The following is a 20,049-nucleotide window of genomic DNA, read 5'->3' on the forward strand; positions in this document are numbered from 1 at the left end:
GTAATTACAGGCATGCACCTCTCCACGCTTCTTGTTCACTTTTCAGCCTTCGTACCGTATTCCTCGTCTGTGTCCATAGCATGTTTCTGATTTTAAAAAAAAGTTATCCTTTTGGCAATTTTTTTCATAACTCCTTTCATTGTGAAGTTCAGTAAAAAAAAATCACTCCACGCTGCTCCTGTATGCCATTTCATTGTAACTTTTGACTGCGGTCTACCTTCCAATAGCTGCCCTAAGAATAGATACGTGCACTCCAGGGGCGTGCGGTCGGGGGAGGCAGGGGAGGCAGAGCCTCACCTGTCATCTCCAATGAAAATAGCTGTTACGAAAAGTAAAAAAAAAGAACAGTCAAATTAAATAAATATTAAGATTTTCCCACGTATCTGTGTTATAAATGTCATTTCTGTACGATTCCAATCATTTTTGTAGTCAAAATCGCCAAATTTGCGGAGCTCCGCTGCAAATAGAGGAAGAGACGAGAGGTGAGGCAGCGACGAGCTCAGCCTCCCCTCTGATTGCGCAACACCTCAGTAACTGTATGGAGCGCGGGCAATAAGCGCGTGCCTGTGACTATCTCAGTATGTCACCAATGTGATGTTTGTAGACCCCTTCATTTCATGTTCTCGCCTTCCATTCTCCAGGTAACTTTTTTCACGTATGTGTGTAAAGATATTAAGGCTTGCTGGTCTTGTCATGAAACTGCAATGAAAAAGCACCAGGGGAGGCAACTATCACATCTGCCTCACTCAGTGAGGCCACGCCCCCTCCGTGAGGCCATGCCCCCTCCGTGAGGACACGCCCCCTCCGTGAGGCCACGCCCCCGTGAGGCCACGCCTCCTCCGTGAGGCCACGCCTTCCTCTGTGTGAATCTGGCTGACACTAGCCATTGCCTCCCCAGCCATTGACCTCACCGCACGTCACTGGTGCTCTCTGATGTGTTTTCCAGTTGTGCTCCACCTACACATATCCACAGTTGTTAAGCGAAAAACAATCATTTTCACAAAAAAATTGGTCATGTCCTACAGAATAACAGAAGGACTTAATTAAAAAGGCTGCAGCGTGGGGCTCATGATAAAGATGAACAAAGTAAAAGGCACGTACCACAAGTACGCCACTGTAGTGTGATGGTGAACAATTTGAACTTTGTACAAGTTTTAACGCCCTTTGAGTGCGTTCCCCTGCATGTGTCATAATGCTGTGGGTTGCACCGTGTGTGTTTTGTGGGGTGCGTGGGCGAGGCATGTCTCTATGGGTGCCAAAAGAGGCACCGCCCCCTCAGTGTCTCGCAGCCGCATCAACTGCGACACTGGTGCCTGCCGGAACATGTTTTTGAAAGTTTTTTTTTTAAATGAATCAATCCATTCATATATTTTGTTACATTACAGCGTGTTTGTCAAGTTCTGTCAAAATGCCTTCTCTAGCTATCATCCTTATTATTTAATACTTGATATTGTGCCTCACACTGGTATACAAGCGCTCACGTGCCAATGAATTTAAAGAGAGCAACTGAACAAATCGCTGCACACAGGCAGAAGCACGCATGAACTTAGAATGATGAACATTTAAAAAAAGACAATTGATAACGTATTGCCCTGGAGTGAATTCGTAAACGAACGCACGACAAATTGAGTATATTGACATTGTGTGCTTAAAATGTACCAAATGTTGTACAGGGTTTTGAAAGAGGGTCAGTTTTGAACCTCTTGTCAAATTGTTGTACACGTAGACGAAATAATACAATCTATGAGCAGATTCCGTTGCGAAAGGTGTTGGTGCAGAGAAGGCTGTGGTAGTGATTCTCAAATGGGAGTGAATGCAAATGAGTAGGCATGCCATGCTTCACCGCCATGTCGCTCCTGCCAGAAAGTTGATTCATCGTCACGGTTCAGAATCACTTATCGATTCAATACGTTTTTATTTTTTGTTTTGTTTTTCCAAACAATATGGTGAACTTCTGCGGGCATCTAGAACGCTCTTCCTTCCGATGTTAGGAAACCACTGGAGCTGTGCACTCTTGAATCTATATTAAATTTGTTATTTATTTAGAAATGCTTTTTGTGTTTAGTTTGTTGTCCTTCCCTTGCACCTTCAATTATCACGGTTGGAAACATTGTGCGAAATAAGTTCAACATAAATTGTTTCTCTTTTTTCCCTTTCGCTATCGCTCACTGGATTCGAAACCTAGGAAACTGAATTTGATTCCTGGCCATTGCTACCCTCATCGTCGAATGATATCGGAAGCATTCCAGGGTTCCCCTGCCCCTTCACCAATTATACACTTAACAGTGTGGTGAAGTACAGTCAAACAGCCCCTCATAACAGTACGGTGTGGAGAGGCATTCATGCAGCAGTAGATTGATACATTTCTGTATATTCTTTGGGTCTTTTGGTAAAGTCACGTAGATAGTTTCAAATAAAAATAAAATAACAAAACACTGCAGTTTTTTGTTATTATTTTTTAACCTATCTATGTGACTTTACAGAAAAACCCATAGAATATGATTTCCTGCAGTCACGAAAGCTTTAAGTCTACATTTCTGTGTAGTTTATATATTTAAAGCATGTTTTATAACATTCCATCGAACCAGTGGAATGAGATGTAACTGGTGACTTCCGGATTGCAAGTCTGGTGTGTTAACCATTACACCACAGCAGCACCCCCCCCCTAATGATTTGAATAAATAGGATGGTAAAAATATATATCCAGCCAGGTGGTCTAGTGGCTAGAGTGCACAACCTCTAAGCAGGTGGCGAGTTTCTGATCGCCATCGGAGGGAGAGCAGGTCGCTGGCTGCTCAAGAAACTGAGCTAACGTAACATGAGTACCTGACTTAAAGCTTTCGTGACTGCAGTAATTCATATTCTTAGCTCTTTCGGTAAAGTCACGTTGAAGGGAAACAAAATAATAACGTCGTGAGAATTTTCTTGTTTTATATATATTTTATTATTTTATTGTTTCCCTTCAACGTGACTTTACCGAAAGAGCTAAGAATATGAGTACCTGTGTGTGGGAAGTCAAGAGTGGTCTCATGGAATTACTTTGTCCCGTCATAGGAATGTAGAATGTTAGCCATCAGCTCAGATCCATGGACTTCAGAGGAATCCCTTCCCATCCTTGTTTGATCAGGAAACCCATTTGGGGTTTTTGAAATGTTATCGTAAAAAGTGGCATAGTTCATCATTGGACCTCCTTTGCCAGTACCAAAATATAATAATAGGGTTTCCCCCCTTTTTTTTTCTGGCAACAAAACTGAAACCTTTTTTTACAAGGATTCATGTCTGGCGTCATCTGGTCTAGCACCAATTGAGACCAGGCTCTAAAGAAAGCTGTCTCTGGTGTGGACCAATCAGTTTCAAGGACAATGCATATCTTCTTGGTTTTTTTCTTCTTTGGTTCTTTCGGTAAAGTCACGTAGAATGAGAATAAAATAATAAATTGATAAAATAAAATAACACAATAATATTCTCACGACGTTTCGGCCACAACACAAGCGGCCTTCATCAGGTGAAGGGACGAGACTGTCTGGTAGGACAGCGCTGGAGTGAAGGCCGCTTGTGTTGTGGCCGAAACGTCGTGAGAATATTATTGTGTTATTTTATTTTATCAATTTATTATTTTTATTCTCATTCTACGTGACTTTACCGAAAGAACCAAAGAAGATGAATCCTTGCAGTCACGAAAGCTTTAAATCGAAAAATCTTCTTGGTTCTTTCGGTATTTTATTTTATTATGTTTTGTTTTTATTATTTTATTATTTCCATTCTACGTGACTTTACCGAAAGAACCAAGAAGATGAATCCCTGCAGTCACGAAAGCTTTAAATCGAGACAATGCATATATTATCAAAGTGTGTGTTTTTGTTTGCATTTTGACTGCAAGTATTGTGGTTAATGTAGACATGATTCCTTGTAAAAAAAGGTTTCAGTTTTGTTGCCATAAAAAAGGGGAAAAATCCTGTTATACTGGTAGGAACGAAGTTGTAAACTGAGTGTACCAGCCTGCAATAGATTAATGCGTCCGTCCGTCCCCTTTCAGAAGTGAAATCTCGTGCTGTTGGGTGTAAACAAAATTCAAATGTTCCTACCAGCCCACCCTGCAAGGACCTGTTTATATTTTGGTACTGGCAAAGGAGGTCCAATGATGTAGATGCTTGACCCGAGCCCTCATTACTTTGATAGTGCATTGTCTTTGAGCGAACGCCTTTTGGCGTCATCTGGTCTAGCACCAATTGAGACAAGGCTCTAAAGAAAGCTGTCTCTGGTGTGGACCAATCAGTTTCAAGGACAATGCATATATTATCAGTGTGGTTTTTGTTTGCATTTTGACTGAAAGTATTGTCGTTAATGCAGACATGAATCCTTGTAAAAAAGATTTCAGTTTTGTTGTCAGAAAAAAAGGGGAAAAACCTTATTATTAAGTGGCATAGTATTAAGAGCCGCATCATCATCGTCATTGGCCATTGTCTATGTACTGTTGGGTGAATGTCTCCCCATACTGTTGTTGTCCATCATGGCCCAGGGCTGCTCCCATCCATCTCACACTTGCACATAGACCGATCTTTTTGCTCCATCTCCGTGGTGTGTGATTCCTCCAGGGTGAATACGATGAGTACCAGTTTTATACAAAGTCAACAGCATTTGTATTTTCGGCATTACTTGGCTCCGTCACCTGGGTCTCACTATATCTGACCCGCAGTCGAGAATTCGGGAGATCCCTGTGTCAGCCAGGTCCACCGCAAGCCTGGAACAAGCACCCACTGCACTGCTCATGCCTGGAACAGCCAACGGGGCGAGGCTTGATATACCTGGCACCCTGGCGTGTTGTGGTCGGGGTGCAGTCGCACCCTTTACCACAGGTGTCCGCGGTCTTCAGAGGCCCCTTGTACACAATTCAGGCTCGCTTTGAGCCTTCTCCCATCAGTTGAAATGTTGGCTGCAAATGTGGCCACAACCATGTGGGACGAATAGAAACCTGGCCCAATGCTATACAAATTGTCGACGAAAAAATTAACCAATGAGGAAAAAATACCGAAAAGCATTTCAGGATACACATAAATAAACAGAAACAAACACAATCTCCTCATGTATTATAAAATTATTTTCTTCACTATGGTGACCTAGGGCCGATTCCCAGCCACATTGAATGTCACTTGGGTGAGTTAACACAACGGCACTAGATATACAGGCAAAACTGAGGGCACGTGGGTCGGGTCATGTGATTGAGGGGCGTCCGGCATGAGAATCTTCACGTTTTTCTTTTAGGGTGGTGATCCCCAACCTATGGTCTTCTCAAGGCTGTGGGTAGGTCTGCAAAACTGTTGCAGATTTTATTTTTTTCGCAAAAAAACGTGTTTTTTTACTGCATTGTAGTCTGTGAAAAAATGTTGATGGACAGCGATCTGTAGGTCCATACAGCATGGGAAGAAGCACCACCCATCCCTCTGGTGTTGCCAAATTTGAGTTTAAATGTACAAAACATGATCTTTGAATTAGCACACAGTGTTTGTGTCATCTTGGGGAGGGGAGGGTTATAAGCATTGCATGGGTGGCACTTGTATGGGGTATCGTGTAACATTGACCATATAACGTTTGCAACATAATTTCTGAGCGTAGATACATTGCAGCAAAATGTTATGGTTAGTCTGTCTAATGTGGCAAAGTTTAACATTATCATAATGACTCTACACCTCCGATTGGCACGGTTGGATACATAGGGTGCTAAAGAAGTTCAATATACATACAACTCGCAAATTATAGGGACCTAACTGTGGTCTTGATTATGCAGCACTGGAATTTGCATAAACTCTGTTTGTCTCGACTTCATATGGTGTATGATTTCCAAGTATTTCCTGTAATGTCCTATTGTACATTCACGGTCAACATGTAGCCTTTCATCCTACTCTTTTATCAGTCATTCCATGCTTTTACAAGTGTTGGGGTGGCGTTTTGGAGCATGTTATCAGTGGTTAGCGCCCTGCGCTCGACCTGCGATCGATTCCCGGCCACTACGAGCATTGTTGGCAAGTAATATCTGAATGTTCTGGTTCCCTCTTCCCTCACCTATGCTGTCCAGTGTGGTTAAGTATAGCCCTAACCCCTTCATGACCAATGGTTGTGGGAAGGCCTTCATCTTTCAGTAAATTAACAAAGTTGTGCATATTTATTTTGTTTTTACTATGAAACGAGCACCATGTTGATAGGTGGGAACTGAAGGAGCCACATTGGATTCTTTGTACTGTTGCTGTGCCAAGTATCCAAACACATCAACAGCGTCAATGCAGTCCGCAAACTTAAGCGTTGCATTGTGCTGTGTTATAATACAATGCTTTATGCGCAAGTGATGCTACTGGGACCTCCGGTTGTCAAATGTATTCGGTAATTTCAATTCGACAAAGTGGCTGTTTATTCTGTATTTATCATTCCTTACACGTAATTCAGATGAATACTGGTATTTACCTCTGCCAAGCCCCAAATACTTGTAGAGAGATGTACAATAGTTTCTGTGTCATAGCGAAATTAAATATCACCCCAGTTCTTTACTTTAAACAAGCTATACGGAGTGTGGTCCTGGAACATTGGAACATTAGTGCCACTGTAGTGTCTTTGCTTGTATGAGGCTCTTGTTGATGCATTTTTTGTGTTGATGCTTGGCAGTGGATGCTAGTTCATGACTCCCATCAATTCTCTTTTATGAAATCAACTGCCTACGCTTTCGGAACTAAGGGGTCTTCATTCACTATTTTTTTTTGCATGAGTCAAACGCAAACTTGTGTTCGGAAGAGAGAGATTAGCTTCTGACGGAAATGTAGACTACAGTTTGGAATACAATTCGCTTATTTTTCCATGGTGGCAAAATGCAAAAGTATCACTGGACACTTAAAGACCAACTCCAACAAATGTTGCATTCTCTGCGGTCCCGAGTTGTACAGTTGCATGACCTTAGGAGGCCCTTGGGAAGTGTGGAATCAAACTTAGGTGGTTTTATGAATTCTGTAGATTTTGTTGTGTATGCTTTTTGTGGGTTTTATATTTACAGTGGGAGTTGCTTGACAATCCAGATGCTGAAAGCGAGCACTACAATGAAGTACGGGAATAATACAATTTGAGGTGCAATTGGACAGCAGCTTCTTCTGAGCCAAAAGTCATATTATTGCATGAGGTCAGCTGATCATTTGACTGGCCTGTCCTTTCAGCCCCGTTGGCCAACGATGAGGGCAGCTCTTCAGCCATATCTGTCGTTGTGGTCCACTAGAACCTTCCTCAAGTCTCTTCTCCTTTGGTAGTTTTGGTGGGTTGATCAACAACATTTATATGTTCAGGTCAAGGTTAGTGAGCCATTTGGATGGCTTCAGTAGTAGCCTGATTGAATTTCTGAAATACTTCCAGTGAATGATTTAAGCAGGCAGTGGTGCATTGTGTGGCCCATCGTCTGAGATTTGGCAACTGCAATCTGCCATTGGGTTCCTCGTCCCCCCCATCAAGCCATGCTTTGTGCCAGCTGGGCTCACCTGACGCAGGCAATTGGATGGCCTTGGTTAGGTCAGAGGTTTGGAAACGAATGTCCGTGAGTTGCACGTATTTGAACCCTGCGTCGCGGGAATTGGTATCGGGGGAGATGCTTTATGCTGCGCATCCTCTGCCAAAGGTGCTATCCTTCCAGAGCTCTTGCGCAATTGCACATTTGCAAAAAAAAAAGATCACTTCCTTCCACCGCTTACAGTGCCAGAGCGACGCGTGGATGTGTGTGCGTGCAAGTATGCACTTGCTTCCTGTGTGCACTCGACGCACTGCCGAGCCGTGAGAGATAATCGTTTGCGTGTTACTCTGGTGTCCGTGTGCGTCCTCGTCCGTGCATTTCCTTTTTGGAGGAACAAAAAAACCACCCCATCACGACTAAAAAAGAATCTATGTATAGCACGCCGCATAGCGAAATAGTAAAAGTGCAAAATGAGGTCATGTTTACCACAAAGCTTTTTTTTTAAACGTATAACTGTGAACGCAGTTTTGTTACACGACTATATCTATTGCTATTTATACCTATACGTGTTTCCTCGTGTCTGCTCGACACAGTTTCCCGATTTTCGCTGGCTACGTTGTGTTTTTTTTTCTGAGAACCATTCGCTCGTCTTCTAAAACTGCACCGAACTTCGGGCGCGCAGGCTGCTGCTGCTGCACGAGGCGGCGGTGCGGCTGTCCGTGCTTCGTTTGTAGCAGATGCTTGTGTAATTGTGTTTGGTGACTCTATCTTCTCCATGGAAACAAGCTCGCAGTGCTGGGGTTCACACTGTCATCTCCCTGAGGCCCCCCTCCCTCCCTCCCCCCCTACACCACCTCCTAACCCTTCTCTCATTCTCCCACCCCTACAAATTTCATATTGTGAGCGTGGCCAAATCAGTGCGTCGTGCTTGGCTTCAATGAACGGAAGGGTCCTTTTGCTCACACCGAGTCGTGCCGAGCGCATTCGCTGCGCTCGCTCCTGGATCGCCCGGACTCCTTGTTTCTCACTTCCCCTGCGTGCTTCCTCGAAACCTCCCCCGTCCTCCGCACCCCCGCCTTGCGCGCTGCCGTGCGCGAGCTGCGCGTTAGCAGGCAGGGGTTGAGAAGGGTTAGTTCCAGCTTATGAATGACTTCATCCGCTAACGAGCGTCATGGAAAAATCGGCGCGCATCCCCGCACGGGGGCTGGTTCGGGGGGTGCCTTGTCCACGCGGTCGGGGACGCAATGGAAAGGCGGTGGATGTGCACGCGCGTGCGTGCGCGCGCACACAGAGAGAGAGAGAGAGACGCACGCAAGCGGCGGTGGGCGCTTGCGGGTCCGTGCGTCTGTGAATCATTGCATATGAATGAATAATAAATAGGAATGCAAAATGTTGTTTTCTTTGTGTGTGTGTGTGTCCGTCATCATGTGACCTGCGGCGGAAATCTCATCCTTGTATGGTAACGTTATTAACATGTTTAGTGGAATGCGTGTCTTTTATAGCATTTCAATAAAATATTTTCCTGTTTCATCTCTTTCATCTTGTCAGGGGACTTATTGGCTTTAGTTTATTAGAAGGATAGTTAATCATGGCAGCTGTTAAATAATATAAATCAATACATTAATAGTAATTAATTATTTAATTATAGCTTTACATTTTTTTTGTTTAACTTATCTCTGAGTTAAATATATCAATTAAAACAAACTTAAATTTGTGTTTGAAATTCGGTTCGTTTAGTGGTAAAATAACGGAAAAGAGACATTGTCAGATTTGTTGGCGCATTTTTAAGCACTAGTCCCATGGACTGCATATGCGTAAATTATTCTTGCATTAGATGCTTGCACATAAAGCATGCAATGGTTGAAACAAAAATGCTTACTGAATCAGTCGTACGATGCTGCTCGTTTTTGATTGAAGCGATTAGTTTTATCGGTAGACGGAAGGTAGCGAGGCTTGCACGTAGCACAATTCTTAAATCTAAGGCGGTTGGCACGGGCAGTGGGGTCGCTAAGAAACGCTAAGAAACGCTCTTAGCGACTAAACGCCTCTCGGATGAAATTACGCTTGGATATTTAGCGCTGAAATAGAATTGAGGTTGCCAAGCGCCATTGTGGAAGAGTTGTGACACCAATTCTTGTTGGCTCCTGAAATATGATCAAAGTACGGTGTTTACTTTCCCATGGTCGATGTTCAAAGCGCAAAATGTTAATGCTTTTTTTTCCGTAAAAAAAAAGCAATTGCGTGTAAAATAACAAAAACCCAACAACAACAGCATTTTAACCATTTGAAAATGCAAATGTATTGCCCTCAATGGGTGGCGGTTGAGTTGTGAATTAGTGATATTTGTTTACATATGTTACATAAATGCAGATGTAATTCACAGAGTGCACAGTTGTGTGTTCTTTATTATAGAGTAGCTGTATTAGTTAATACCTCAATGGGGGTATTATCAGGAGTGTCTTATATATTTGTTAAGGGTAGAATAATCTGCTTATTCCAAATACATTAATCTGCCATTTACAAAAGTCAGGAATATGCTGAAGGGCTCAAAAATATCAGTTTACCTCTGAAACAACGCTGTGTGGCGGTGGCACTTAAACGTGGCACACACGTCGTGCACGAACTTTATGACCAGGTGAGAATTTTATGACCAGGTGAGAGCCGATGAACACGAACGCGTCTTTTTTTTCAAGGGAGACCTGGGGGAGGTCTAAAACAGAACATCATTAACACCGAACAAAGTGTGCCAACAAAGTGAGGTACGAGATGTATGAAGGCAGAAACAACCGTAGCATGTAACTTTTTTTTTCACGGTGCATAATCTGGAGAGAAGATGTGCTCAACACGTGGCCGAACGTGGAAAACGATATTTGTCAGAACAATTGTAAAAATTAACAGAAGTACAAAATTTGACGCGATTCTTGAAACAAACATAGAGCTGGTTGGTCACTTGGCACATAGTGATGCATCATCCATTAATCACTTAAAACTGGTTCGTACACTCAAAATGAACACCAAAGAAGATTTGATTATTTAGATTTTTGAAAATTCATTGTTTAGATTTCACGCAGCTAGTGTTACATTTAGGCTTATGGAGAGAACAAAAGTTCAAACGAGAGCTAAAAAAAATCTATAATACAAAAGAGATATTTGGCGAGACTTTTCTTTTAAGTTTAATTGTGAACCTTAATCATGACTTCATTTATTCACAGCTGGGGGGCAGGGGTGGTGGGGTGATGGGGGAATATTGGACAATTGAAGACACTCATTGACACGCGGGTTATTCTGGCAGTTGATTAACAAAAGGTTGACTATAAAATAAAAATAACAGTCCTATTATAATGGGCTAATGTAAACGATGCTCTCCGTGTAATGATGCCTCTAAGTTTATGTTTTTTATGCTTGGAGTAGATTTGCTGATTTCTAAAATGGACATGTACTCAGAGACTAAATGAGCTAATATTCCCCGTAGTTACCTTGCATATTGATTTTATTCGGTACTGCAGTGTGAATGTTTATATAAAACATGCTGTAAACAATGCCCACCAACCGGACTGATTTAAGTGGTATGCTGCCGATATTTAAATCCGTCATTTTACCACATACCAATATTTAAAAGCAATTTTTTTAAAACAAAAACAGCGTTTAGTTTAAACTCTTTGAAATTCGGTAGAGAATAAAAATTAATTGAAAACCCATCAAGAGCCTGCTGCTTAAATTGGCGATTTATGTCCTGTGAAGAAGGACCACAGCCTGAAGCATAATCGATTATATATAATTTATTTATTTTAAGGCAGCGTTATTGTCAAATGCATTGAGGTTTGTGTTGTTAGGTCTTTAGGGTTGGCAAGTTTGTGATATATATCATGTGGGGAGTGGTTATGTAGTGATTAGCGCAATGCGCTATGAACTCGGCGACCCAAGTTCGATTTCCCGCCCACGGCCAACATCAGTGGCGATTATTTGAACCGGTCCTGGGCCTCCTCTAGGTCGACTCAGCCTCAAATGAGTACCTGGTATAGTGTGTTAACATTGCCACTGGCGAGACAAAGGCGGCCTGGCTTGGTGTTGGCCATCCACCTCCTCGTGTGCCGTGCCGGCCTTCACTTGCCCTAACAATCTGTTTATGATATATGGGAAATCTTTGTCTATTTTGTAGGTATCGTGGGCACTGAGCGAGTCTTTTTTGGTAGGGGAGTGGGAAATGTAGATTTCTTTTCAGCAGCCTTGCACACTCCGTTGTGAATCCACAACTTGTAAAACACGGTGCACGTTGTTCTCCATCCATCCCCGCACAATACAACTGCTGTAATAAACAATCAAGTACTGTTAAAAACAGTGGTTGCAATGTCTTCGCCCCTGAACATACGCCAGGCGGATATTTCAACTTAATAAGGGAACATTTGGTGTGTGTTCGACATGTGTACAGTGTGCAACATGGAAGTTAATATGGGGAAAGGCCCTGCTTCTCCATGCACGAGGTGATTTATCATAGTCGGTTTACATGGTGTGTTTAAACATTGTCCGAAATCTGAGTGACACGAGGTGCCCCTTGAGCCTGTATAAGTCATGGTCACCAAATAAATACGACATTTTTATGCACATCTCCGTCCATCTGTTTGAAGAGTGGGTGGCGGTGTGGAGAGGGGGGGGTGGGCACAATAACTCTAGGAAGGATGATTACAATTTGAACCAAACTGTAGTACTGTATAAAGTGTCCTTGCTATTAGGGACTTACTCAATAGAAAAACCGGCCACACTGATCAAAGGGTTTCCAAACACTTGGAGACAAAATCCAGCGATAAAAGGGGAAGCATCTCCTCCTGATGATGTCATTCCTTGCTCGACGGAACCCGTCATTATGCTGTGGTGACGTTACCTTCTGTGGTTTGAAATGTAAACTATTATTGCCAGTAATACACGTTTTTTGGGTTAGATCGCGTTATTTATAAATGTGTCGTAACCCTCCACCACCCGACACGGCCAATCAGCAAAAAAAAAGTGTCACGTTGACAAAAGACAAATAGTTCACTACTTTAGCCCACCGGTGTGTTGGAATGATGACGTCACCCTGCTGCTCTATTTAAGACCGGGAGCAAGTGAGGGCTTCACCATTCTGGCGAATTGCCCGATGATGCTGGATGTAATTACCAGCGAAACGTCGTACTCAAAAACTGCAAATGTTGTGGATTCACTCTTCAACACACCAGTGGGCTAAAGTAGTGAATTATTTGTCTTTTGTCAACGTGACACTTTTTTTTTTGCTGATTGGCCGTGTCGGGTGGTGGGGGGTTACGACACATTTATAAATAACGCGATCTAACCCAAAAACGTTTATATTGGTCGCGAAAGCCTACGTGTTAAACTAGTATTGCCAGTTAAATACCTCTGAGGACAAACGTAAGTTGGAACGAGTTATATAATCCATGCATGCGCGGTATATACGCATTCCTTGCACAGTATGTTTTATCTTAACTAATGTCAATAACAGCATCTAAACACTCCTCCTTGGGTGTTCCCGGGACTTCAACTCAGGAGTCTATAGCCAATCAACCAAGAAATGCATTTTCATCATCACTAAGCCACTCTTGACAAAGGAATTCTGTGAAATACGGATATAATTTGTATATACATGGGGTGATTCACATTTTTTGACCTTTTGTCTGCGAGACGTTGATCACAATTACCTTTTAGCAGCTAAATGCTTAGTTTCATACACATTATTTTTGACCATTCGTTTTTCTTCAATGATAAAGTAAATACTGTTCAAACGAATTAATATATCATCTGTAACTTGTTTAAAATAATTATAATCAAAAGTCTACCGCCTTTTCACCAGTACTCGGTTTTAACAACACTTAATGAGAATGTATGGTCGCAGTGATAGTTGTTCTTCAAATGTTTGATTGATTAAGCAGAAGTGTCTTATTTCAGCTTGTCAATTAATGGCCTTGCAGTATAGTTTTTAAACGCATATTTTCTCAATGTATTGATATGTTTGATATTACAATTTCTTGTTCGTGTATTAAAAGGAATTCCATGTTGTGTTTTTGTAAGTAAAGTATAACATTTTGTAACGTGGTCAAAGAGCATGTCGAATAAATACGTAATATAAAAAATGCAAAAAAATAAAAAAGCCATCTACTTTTAGATGTGCACGTTTTGTATTTCTCCGGCTCAAATGACACAAACTGCTAGCAATAAATACAAATGAAGCGTCTGATTTTGTGAAACAGTCGCATTCCTTACACTGACACAGTGTGTGTACATATCTGTTTATGTGTGACAGTGTGTGTACATAATTGTTTATGTGTGTAAGTATTCATGTTAAAATGGCCAATGTGGGCCTGGCAGCCAATTGACACCTCAAAGCAGCGGCTGAGAGTTTACCATGGTTAATGCTGCCTTTGTCGCGTTATACAACCAGACAATGATTTCTGATGACTGATGTGGTGTGTGCCGAATATTCACGCTATTCTTTGACCGCCCCTGACAGATATAACCAGCTGACCTGGACATCGGAATGGAGTACTTTTACATACTTTTTAAACAGTGTTATTATTTATCGTTATGTGCTCGTTAAAGTTTAGCACGGTTGGCTTTGCCTTGGCCGCGTATAAGAGTAGTTAAATATACTACCACATGGTTATCACTACTGCACGTTCTTATTTTCCATTTGTTTGATGTTGATGTCGAGCAACAACTATAAAATATTACATTGGTATGGTTGAACCAGATTATTGTGTTAGGGGTAGCGGAGTCTATCGTTGTAATGCCTCCTTTGTATTTGCGAATCAGGCATTGAGTTGTTAAATGTTCCACGGTCTGTTCTGGGTCACCACAGTCACACACCGGAGATTTTTAAATCTTTGTTTTCTACATGATTGGATTGAATTAATTTCCAATGGGAGACTACTATGAACTAAAATCATACACCTTGTTATACAAACAGTCAACCACTGGAGATTTGTGAAAGAGAGCTTAAAAGCTAATCGGATTTTTCCAGGATAAATCAAGATTCTGTTTCTGGTGCTTATTTTGGTAGTGTAGAAATATTATACTCGTCTATAATATAAATATCACAATTTCCTTGTTGAAAGATTGTGATTTCCAAGAATAGGATACTAAAGGGATACACAAGGTCACGTTTATTACCTAATCCTCAATATTGTATCCCATAATCAATTATTTATACACAAAGATGGAGGATTCAAATTATGCCTTGCGTGTTCATATCTCATTCTAAACTCTTTGACCAGGCTCTCATATGCGCTACGTTGACCTCAGCTTATTTTTTTGTTTCACGCGTGTGTGTGTGTGTGCACACGTGTGCGTGTCTGCGTGTGTCTGCAAAAAAAAAGTAGCAATCATGGCGTTCCGCAAAGTGGTGACAGGAAGCCTGCTTACAGCCGGAGGGGCGCTCGTGACTGTGTATGGACTCTCGGAGCTCATGGAATATAAGAAGCACAAGGTGGGTGTACCCGAGGAGAGATTTCGCACAACGTCACAGGGAAACCCGCGCGTGGGTCAGAGGATGCTATGAGACAAGGCAGCGTCTGTCCAGCAGCTGCCGCCCTCTGCAGAGCCGGGAAAAAGTCACCACGGCCCCTTCGTGGTGTCGACCGCAAAGGCACTCGCTGTGATCTCTCACAGTTCGTTTAACGTGCGGCACAAGCGAAGGGAAGTGGAACATGGTCTGTTTGACGTCTGATATTAGCAACATGCTGCAGTCATTAATTTAAAACGTATGTGAAAGTTTGAACATTTTATGTATGGTATTTCCAGAACCGTAGACTTTGCATGTTTTGGTATTTATAAATTCCAGAACATCCTATGCGTAATGGGGAGGTAAACAAGAGCACACGCAGGGTCTGCCGAAAGCTTGAAGCAAGTCCAAACGTTGGAATGGATGGAAAATAACTCCCCCCATGTAATACTTTTCTGATAAGTCGTAGCGCCGCACATCTGTTGAACATGGTTTGTAAACTTCACATTTACTCTTACATAACCATAATTAACATTACTTTATTAGCCATAAGTTATTTTACGAGTGTAAAGAAGACAATTTAATTTTTTTTCATTTGTAGATAAAATTCCATGACTAATTACACAAGTCAATTTGCATTGTCGAATCAAATTATTGAAGATTATTCTTTACAAAAAAAAATAGTTTTTAGATTGTTCAATTTTTATTTATATGAATGCTACTTTTTTGTCTTTATTTACTGATATTTGATTAAAAAAATGTGAATATGCGGTACTTTTGTTCTTCAAACATATGGTACACAGTTACTTACACAGTTATTTTTAATTAAACTGCTGTCGTATTAATGGGAAGATTATCTTAAATTCTTGTAAAGATTAGGCATATGAGGACTCTCATACATTTTTTTAAATGTAGGGCATAATTATTCCCACTGCACTAATTTAATTTGTATTGTTGTACAATTAAACCCTATTATAATATGTAATTCTTGTTCCATTTCTGGGATTAGGAAAGACAATTACAATAATCTTGATTGTTTAGTTTATAATTTATTTTTCTGGCTTTGAAATACCATCCAGAACAGGATATTTATTGCATTTGTTCATATAATGCACTTAGTTAAATAGTTAATATTTTAAGTAAATGTTAGAACTATCAATATATTGTTTTATATCTGTATGGTTGGCCTGGTACGATTAGGCAGTGCAGACGGACAAAAAGCAAACGACTTGTGTTTTCAAAGGTGTTTTAAACTATACAACTATTTCATAAACTTTTTTATTTTACCAGGTAAGGCCTACTGAGCTTTATAGTTCTTTTGTAGAAGCGACCTGGCCACAAATCATAGCTCAGCGAAGTGGCTTGTCATCACGTGGAATGTTATAGCAGCCAAATAATCTAAAAGCATGTTGATTCTAAATGTGGAGGGAAAACCTGGAGGGTCTGGAGAACAATCCACGTGACCGAAAGGGAAAACATGCAAACTCCAAATATACAGTTGTCAGGGTCGGGATCGAACCCACATCCTACTGTATACCAGGTGAGGTAGTTAACATCTTGCCACTGCGAGATGTTTTAAATGTGCGCAGCTAGTAAGACGAGTCAGCATTCACGTCCGTTAGTTTTGTGAATTGGAAAAAAGTATGATTGTAGATTGCCTCCCACATTTGGCCAGGAGTTGCCTTGGGAAATTCATCTGCATAATATCTGTTAAACAGCCGGTGACTGCGTTGTCAGCAGCAGGCCATTGTGTTGAAATCACAACATTCTAAATTGCTCATGACACAATTCCATAACTAGGCGAGGTTATTTAAAACCTACACAAAAATAAGAAAATGCATTGAACACAGCCATCGTATATGGCTAGGGCACACCAGTGGCACAGTGCCTAGCAGATTGCAGTGTGACTCCCACACCGTGAATTCCAGTCCCAGCAATGGGTAACTTCAGTGGAGATTGATCTCTGGAGCAGTTCTGCCTCCCTTCCCAAACCCCATTTCCACTTTAGTAACCTGCACTTACCAACGTGATGAAGTATGGTCAAACAATCCCCATGACTGATACTGTGGAGAGCCCCTCATCCAGCTGTGAAATGACGGAGGCTGTAATAACATATATATTGCTTCAAAGCTTTCGTGACTGCAGGGATTCATATTCTTGGTTCTTTCGTGACTTTACCGAAATAACCAATAATATATATTGTTGTTAATATTAAAATCAAAGAAATACAAAATTACGGGCCTTTGTCAGTCCACCGCTGGATGAAGTCTTCTCCACGCTGTGTTGTCCTTGGAGATTCTATTGAACATACTTCACCACCACCACCATCAACACGTGAGTTGGTGGAGGTTGGTTAAATGGGAGTCCGGGACTCTTTCAGATACCATTCACCGCCAAAATGATCCACGACTGGCAATCGGATTTGCTTACGTAGCTGGGTTCATAGCGCAGGAGCACCAACGACTCTACCGCTCCACCTTTTTACAAAAAGACTGAATCTCATTTAACGGACATCGCGCGTGACAATGCTTTAATATATGCGTCAAAGGCGCGGCGCGCTTGCATCGCCGTTGTCCGGGCTGGGCTCTCCGCTGCAGCTGAGCGTTGATCGTTCTCGTGCAGGCGCAACTCAGGAGTGTGGCGGCTGCCGAGCGCTTGACCCACGAGCTGCCCCCTTCAGGGATGCCATCGCGCGACGCCCAGCTCATCAGCCTGCACACCACCAAGCAGTTTGACGTCCTCGTCATTGGCGGGGGCGCCACAGGCTGCGGCTGCGCGCTTGACTCCGTCACGCGAGGCAAGCGAGCGAGCGGGCGAGCGGGCGAGCGGGCGGCTCCTGGGAGAGAGACGCCGGCCGCACTCGCAGCCGTGCGCCGCGTGACGCCTCTTAAAAAGCCGCGCGGCAAAGCGAAGAACGCTCCTCGAGAAGCTTTGTTGTTTCCACAGGATGGATTTGTATTATTTCGAAGAGTTAATTCTGCGTTGGCTTTTACCATTTTTTTTTTAATGCAGGCGTGCAGATTATGGATTTTAAAAATTATTATTGGCCAAACACCTTTAAAGCAGGACCCAGACTCACTGGCGCTTCCCAGAGTGTTGTGTAAACAAACTGGTATTTTTAGGCCTTCTTTCTATTGTTAAATTTAGGTAACGATGAACATCATTGCCTTTATTGTATGCGGTACGTGTTCGTTACGATGGTGTTTTTATCTGTGTCTGAAATCAATTTCCCGTTGCTAACGGCTTTTTGACTCATTGACTCCTCTGCTAGCACGGGTTTATAAAACTGACTTAAAACATGTTCAAACTGCCATCACACTGCGCTAAAAATAACCACCAACCTCGAAGCCGGATGGCAGTGAGGGCTGAGCAGATGATAGTTGAAACTTATCCAAGTCTAATAATGGTAACATCTGGGTTTTGCCGAGCGCCACTCTGTTTGCTGTAGGCAAGGCGTGCACTCTCACAGGCCTCGTTTTTTTTTTCTTCCTGCTAAACGATTCCAGTCCGGAGCCCAGGGTGGGATGCCAGCACTATTGTTATAATGATGAAGCGTTTCAAAAGAAGCAGACAATTATTGATTAATTTTTAAACCAACAAGCATATCAATTCATGAACTAAAAAAAACACATTGAATGCCATGGATGTCTTTCAGTGCTTATTACTTGTCTTTTTGATATCGAATTGATGTATTTTATATCAACATAGATATAATCTACGTCACCATGGCTGTTCAATGCATTTGTTGACATATCGTAGACGTAAACTTGTATACATTTAAGTTGTAACTCATTTAAGTTAATTTAACTTTAATTTATATTCAATATTATTAATGTGTCACTGGTGTGGGGTGGTCGTCTTAATGAGAGCCGTTGCCCAGTACTGCTGATCTAATCTCACCGACTTGGATAAAACTGCATAATTACCGCTCGGCATCGTGGGACAATCAAGAGATGACGATGGCAGCTTGGGAAGGCCTTAATCCAGCAGTGGATAAATCATGGCTGCTGCTGCTGATGATGATAAAATGTCACCTAAACGATCCTTGTATAATGCTGGTGGGATGTGCCCCCCGTTTCGCTTGGGTGGTGATGATCTCTGCCTGTGGCCGTCTGCTCCTCCCGCTGTCAGGTTTGAAGACGGCGTTGGTTGAGAAAAATGACTTCTCCTCTGGGACGAGCAGTCGCAGCACAAAGCTCATTCATGGGGGTGTCCGGTATCTCCAGAAAGCCATCATGAGGCTGGACACCGAGCAGGTTCGCGTCCATTCGTGCATTGGATTTGTAACATTCACAGGCTTGTATTACAAAGCTGCTGTAAGCGTATTTACAATTGTATCCTTTCGCGAGACACAGGCAGGCTTAAGCCAATAAACCCGGCCACCAGAGTTTGATTCCCGCTCATGTCCAACACCAGTGACGATTATCTGAACCGGTCCTGGACCTCCCTAGCTCGATGCAGCCTCAAATGAGTACCTGGTGCAGTTTGAAAACAACCCCACTGGGAAGAAAAAGGTGGCCAATCGAGTTGCTGTGCACCCACCCCCCCCCCCCGTTTACCGTTCTGGCCTTCGTAGGTGCTTGCTAACAGCACTTGCCCCAACAGTCTGGAGGCTAAACGCTGGATCTTTATCATTTAGGAGTGGAAGTATAGTGATTAGTGCTCTGCACTACAAACCTGGTGACCCGAGATCAGTCCTGCTCACTGCCAGAAACTGGTGAATATTTGAACTGGTCCTGGGCCTCCTCTTAGTTGTCTGAGTTTTTAATGAGTAACTTGTGCATTGTGTAAACATAAGCACTGTGGAGACAAAGGCGGCCGGGTGTGGTGTTGGCCACCTCCTTGTGTGCCATGCCAGCCTTCACAGATGTTACTCACTAAGAATTATGTTAAAGTTACATGGAGGATCTTTGTGTTTGTGTTCCCCGTGAGTCAGTATCGCATGGTGAAGGAGGCTCTTCACGAACGAGCCAACTTGCTGGAGATCGCACCTCATCTCTCCACCCCACTGCCGATTATGCTGCCTGTCTACAAGTGAGGTTAACCCCCGTGATAGTCAAGCCAATTTTATTTTTGCTTAAACACG

General features: G+C 42.4%; 1 protein-coding gene across 4 annotated transcripts in view; it reads left to right on the plus strand.

The window, feature by feature from the left end:
* Positions 1-20,049, plus strand: part of GPD2 (glycerol-3-phosphate dehydrogenase 2) — an 81,991-nt gene that overhangs the window by 26,459 nt on the left and 35,483 nt on the right. For 3 of the 4 annotated variants that reach the window (XR_004402304.2, XM_032946064.2, XM_032946066.2), the window contains exons 2-5: positions 14,842-14,948; positions 17,586-17,760; positions 19,095-19,219; positions 19,900-19,997. Coding sequence is in view for 3 of the 4 variants with exons in the window: in XM_032946064.2 (XP_032801955.1) it covers positions 14,847-14,948; positions 17,586-17,760; positions 19,095-19,219; positions 19,900-19,997 (500 nt within the window). In the remaining variant the exon portion in view is untranslated. Of the gene's footprint in view, positions 1-14,838; positions 14,949-17,585; positions 17,761-19,094; positions 19,220-19,899; positions 19,998-20,049 lie in introns of all 4 variants that reach the window. The other variant, XM_032946065.2, reaches the window with a different exon arrangement.

Source organism: Petromyzon marinus, chromosome 4 (genome assembly GCF_048934315.1).
Source record: "Petromyzon marinus isolate PM22_M1 ecotype Great Lakes invasive population chromosome 4, UKy_Petmar_22M1.pri1.0, whole genome shotgun sequence".
Taxonomy (NCBI): Eukaryota; Metazoa; Chordata; class Hyperoartia; order Petromyzontiformes; family Petromyzontidae; genus Petromyzon; species Petromyzon marinus.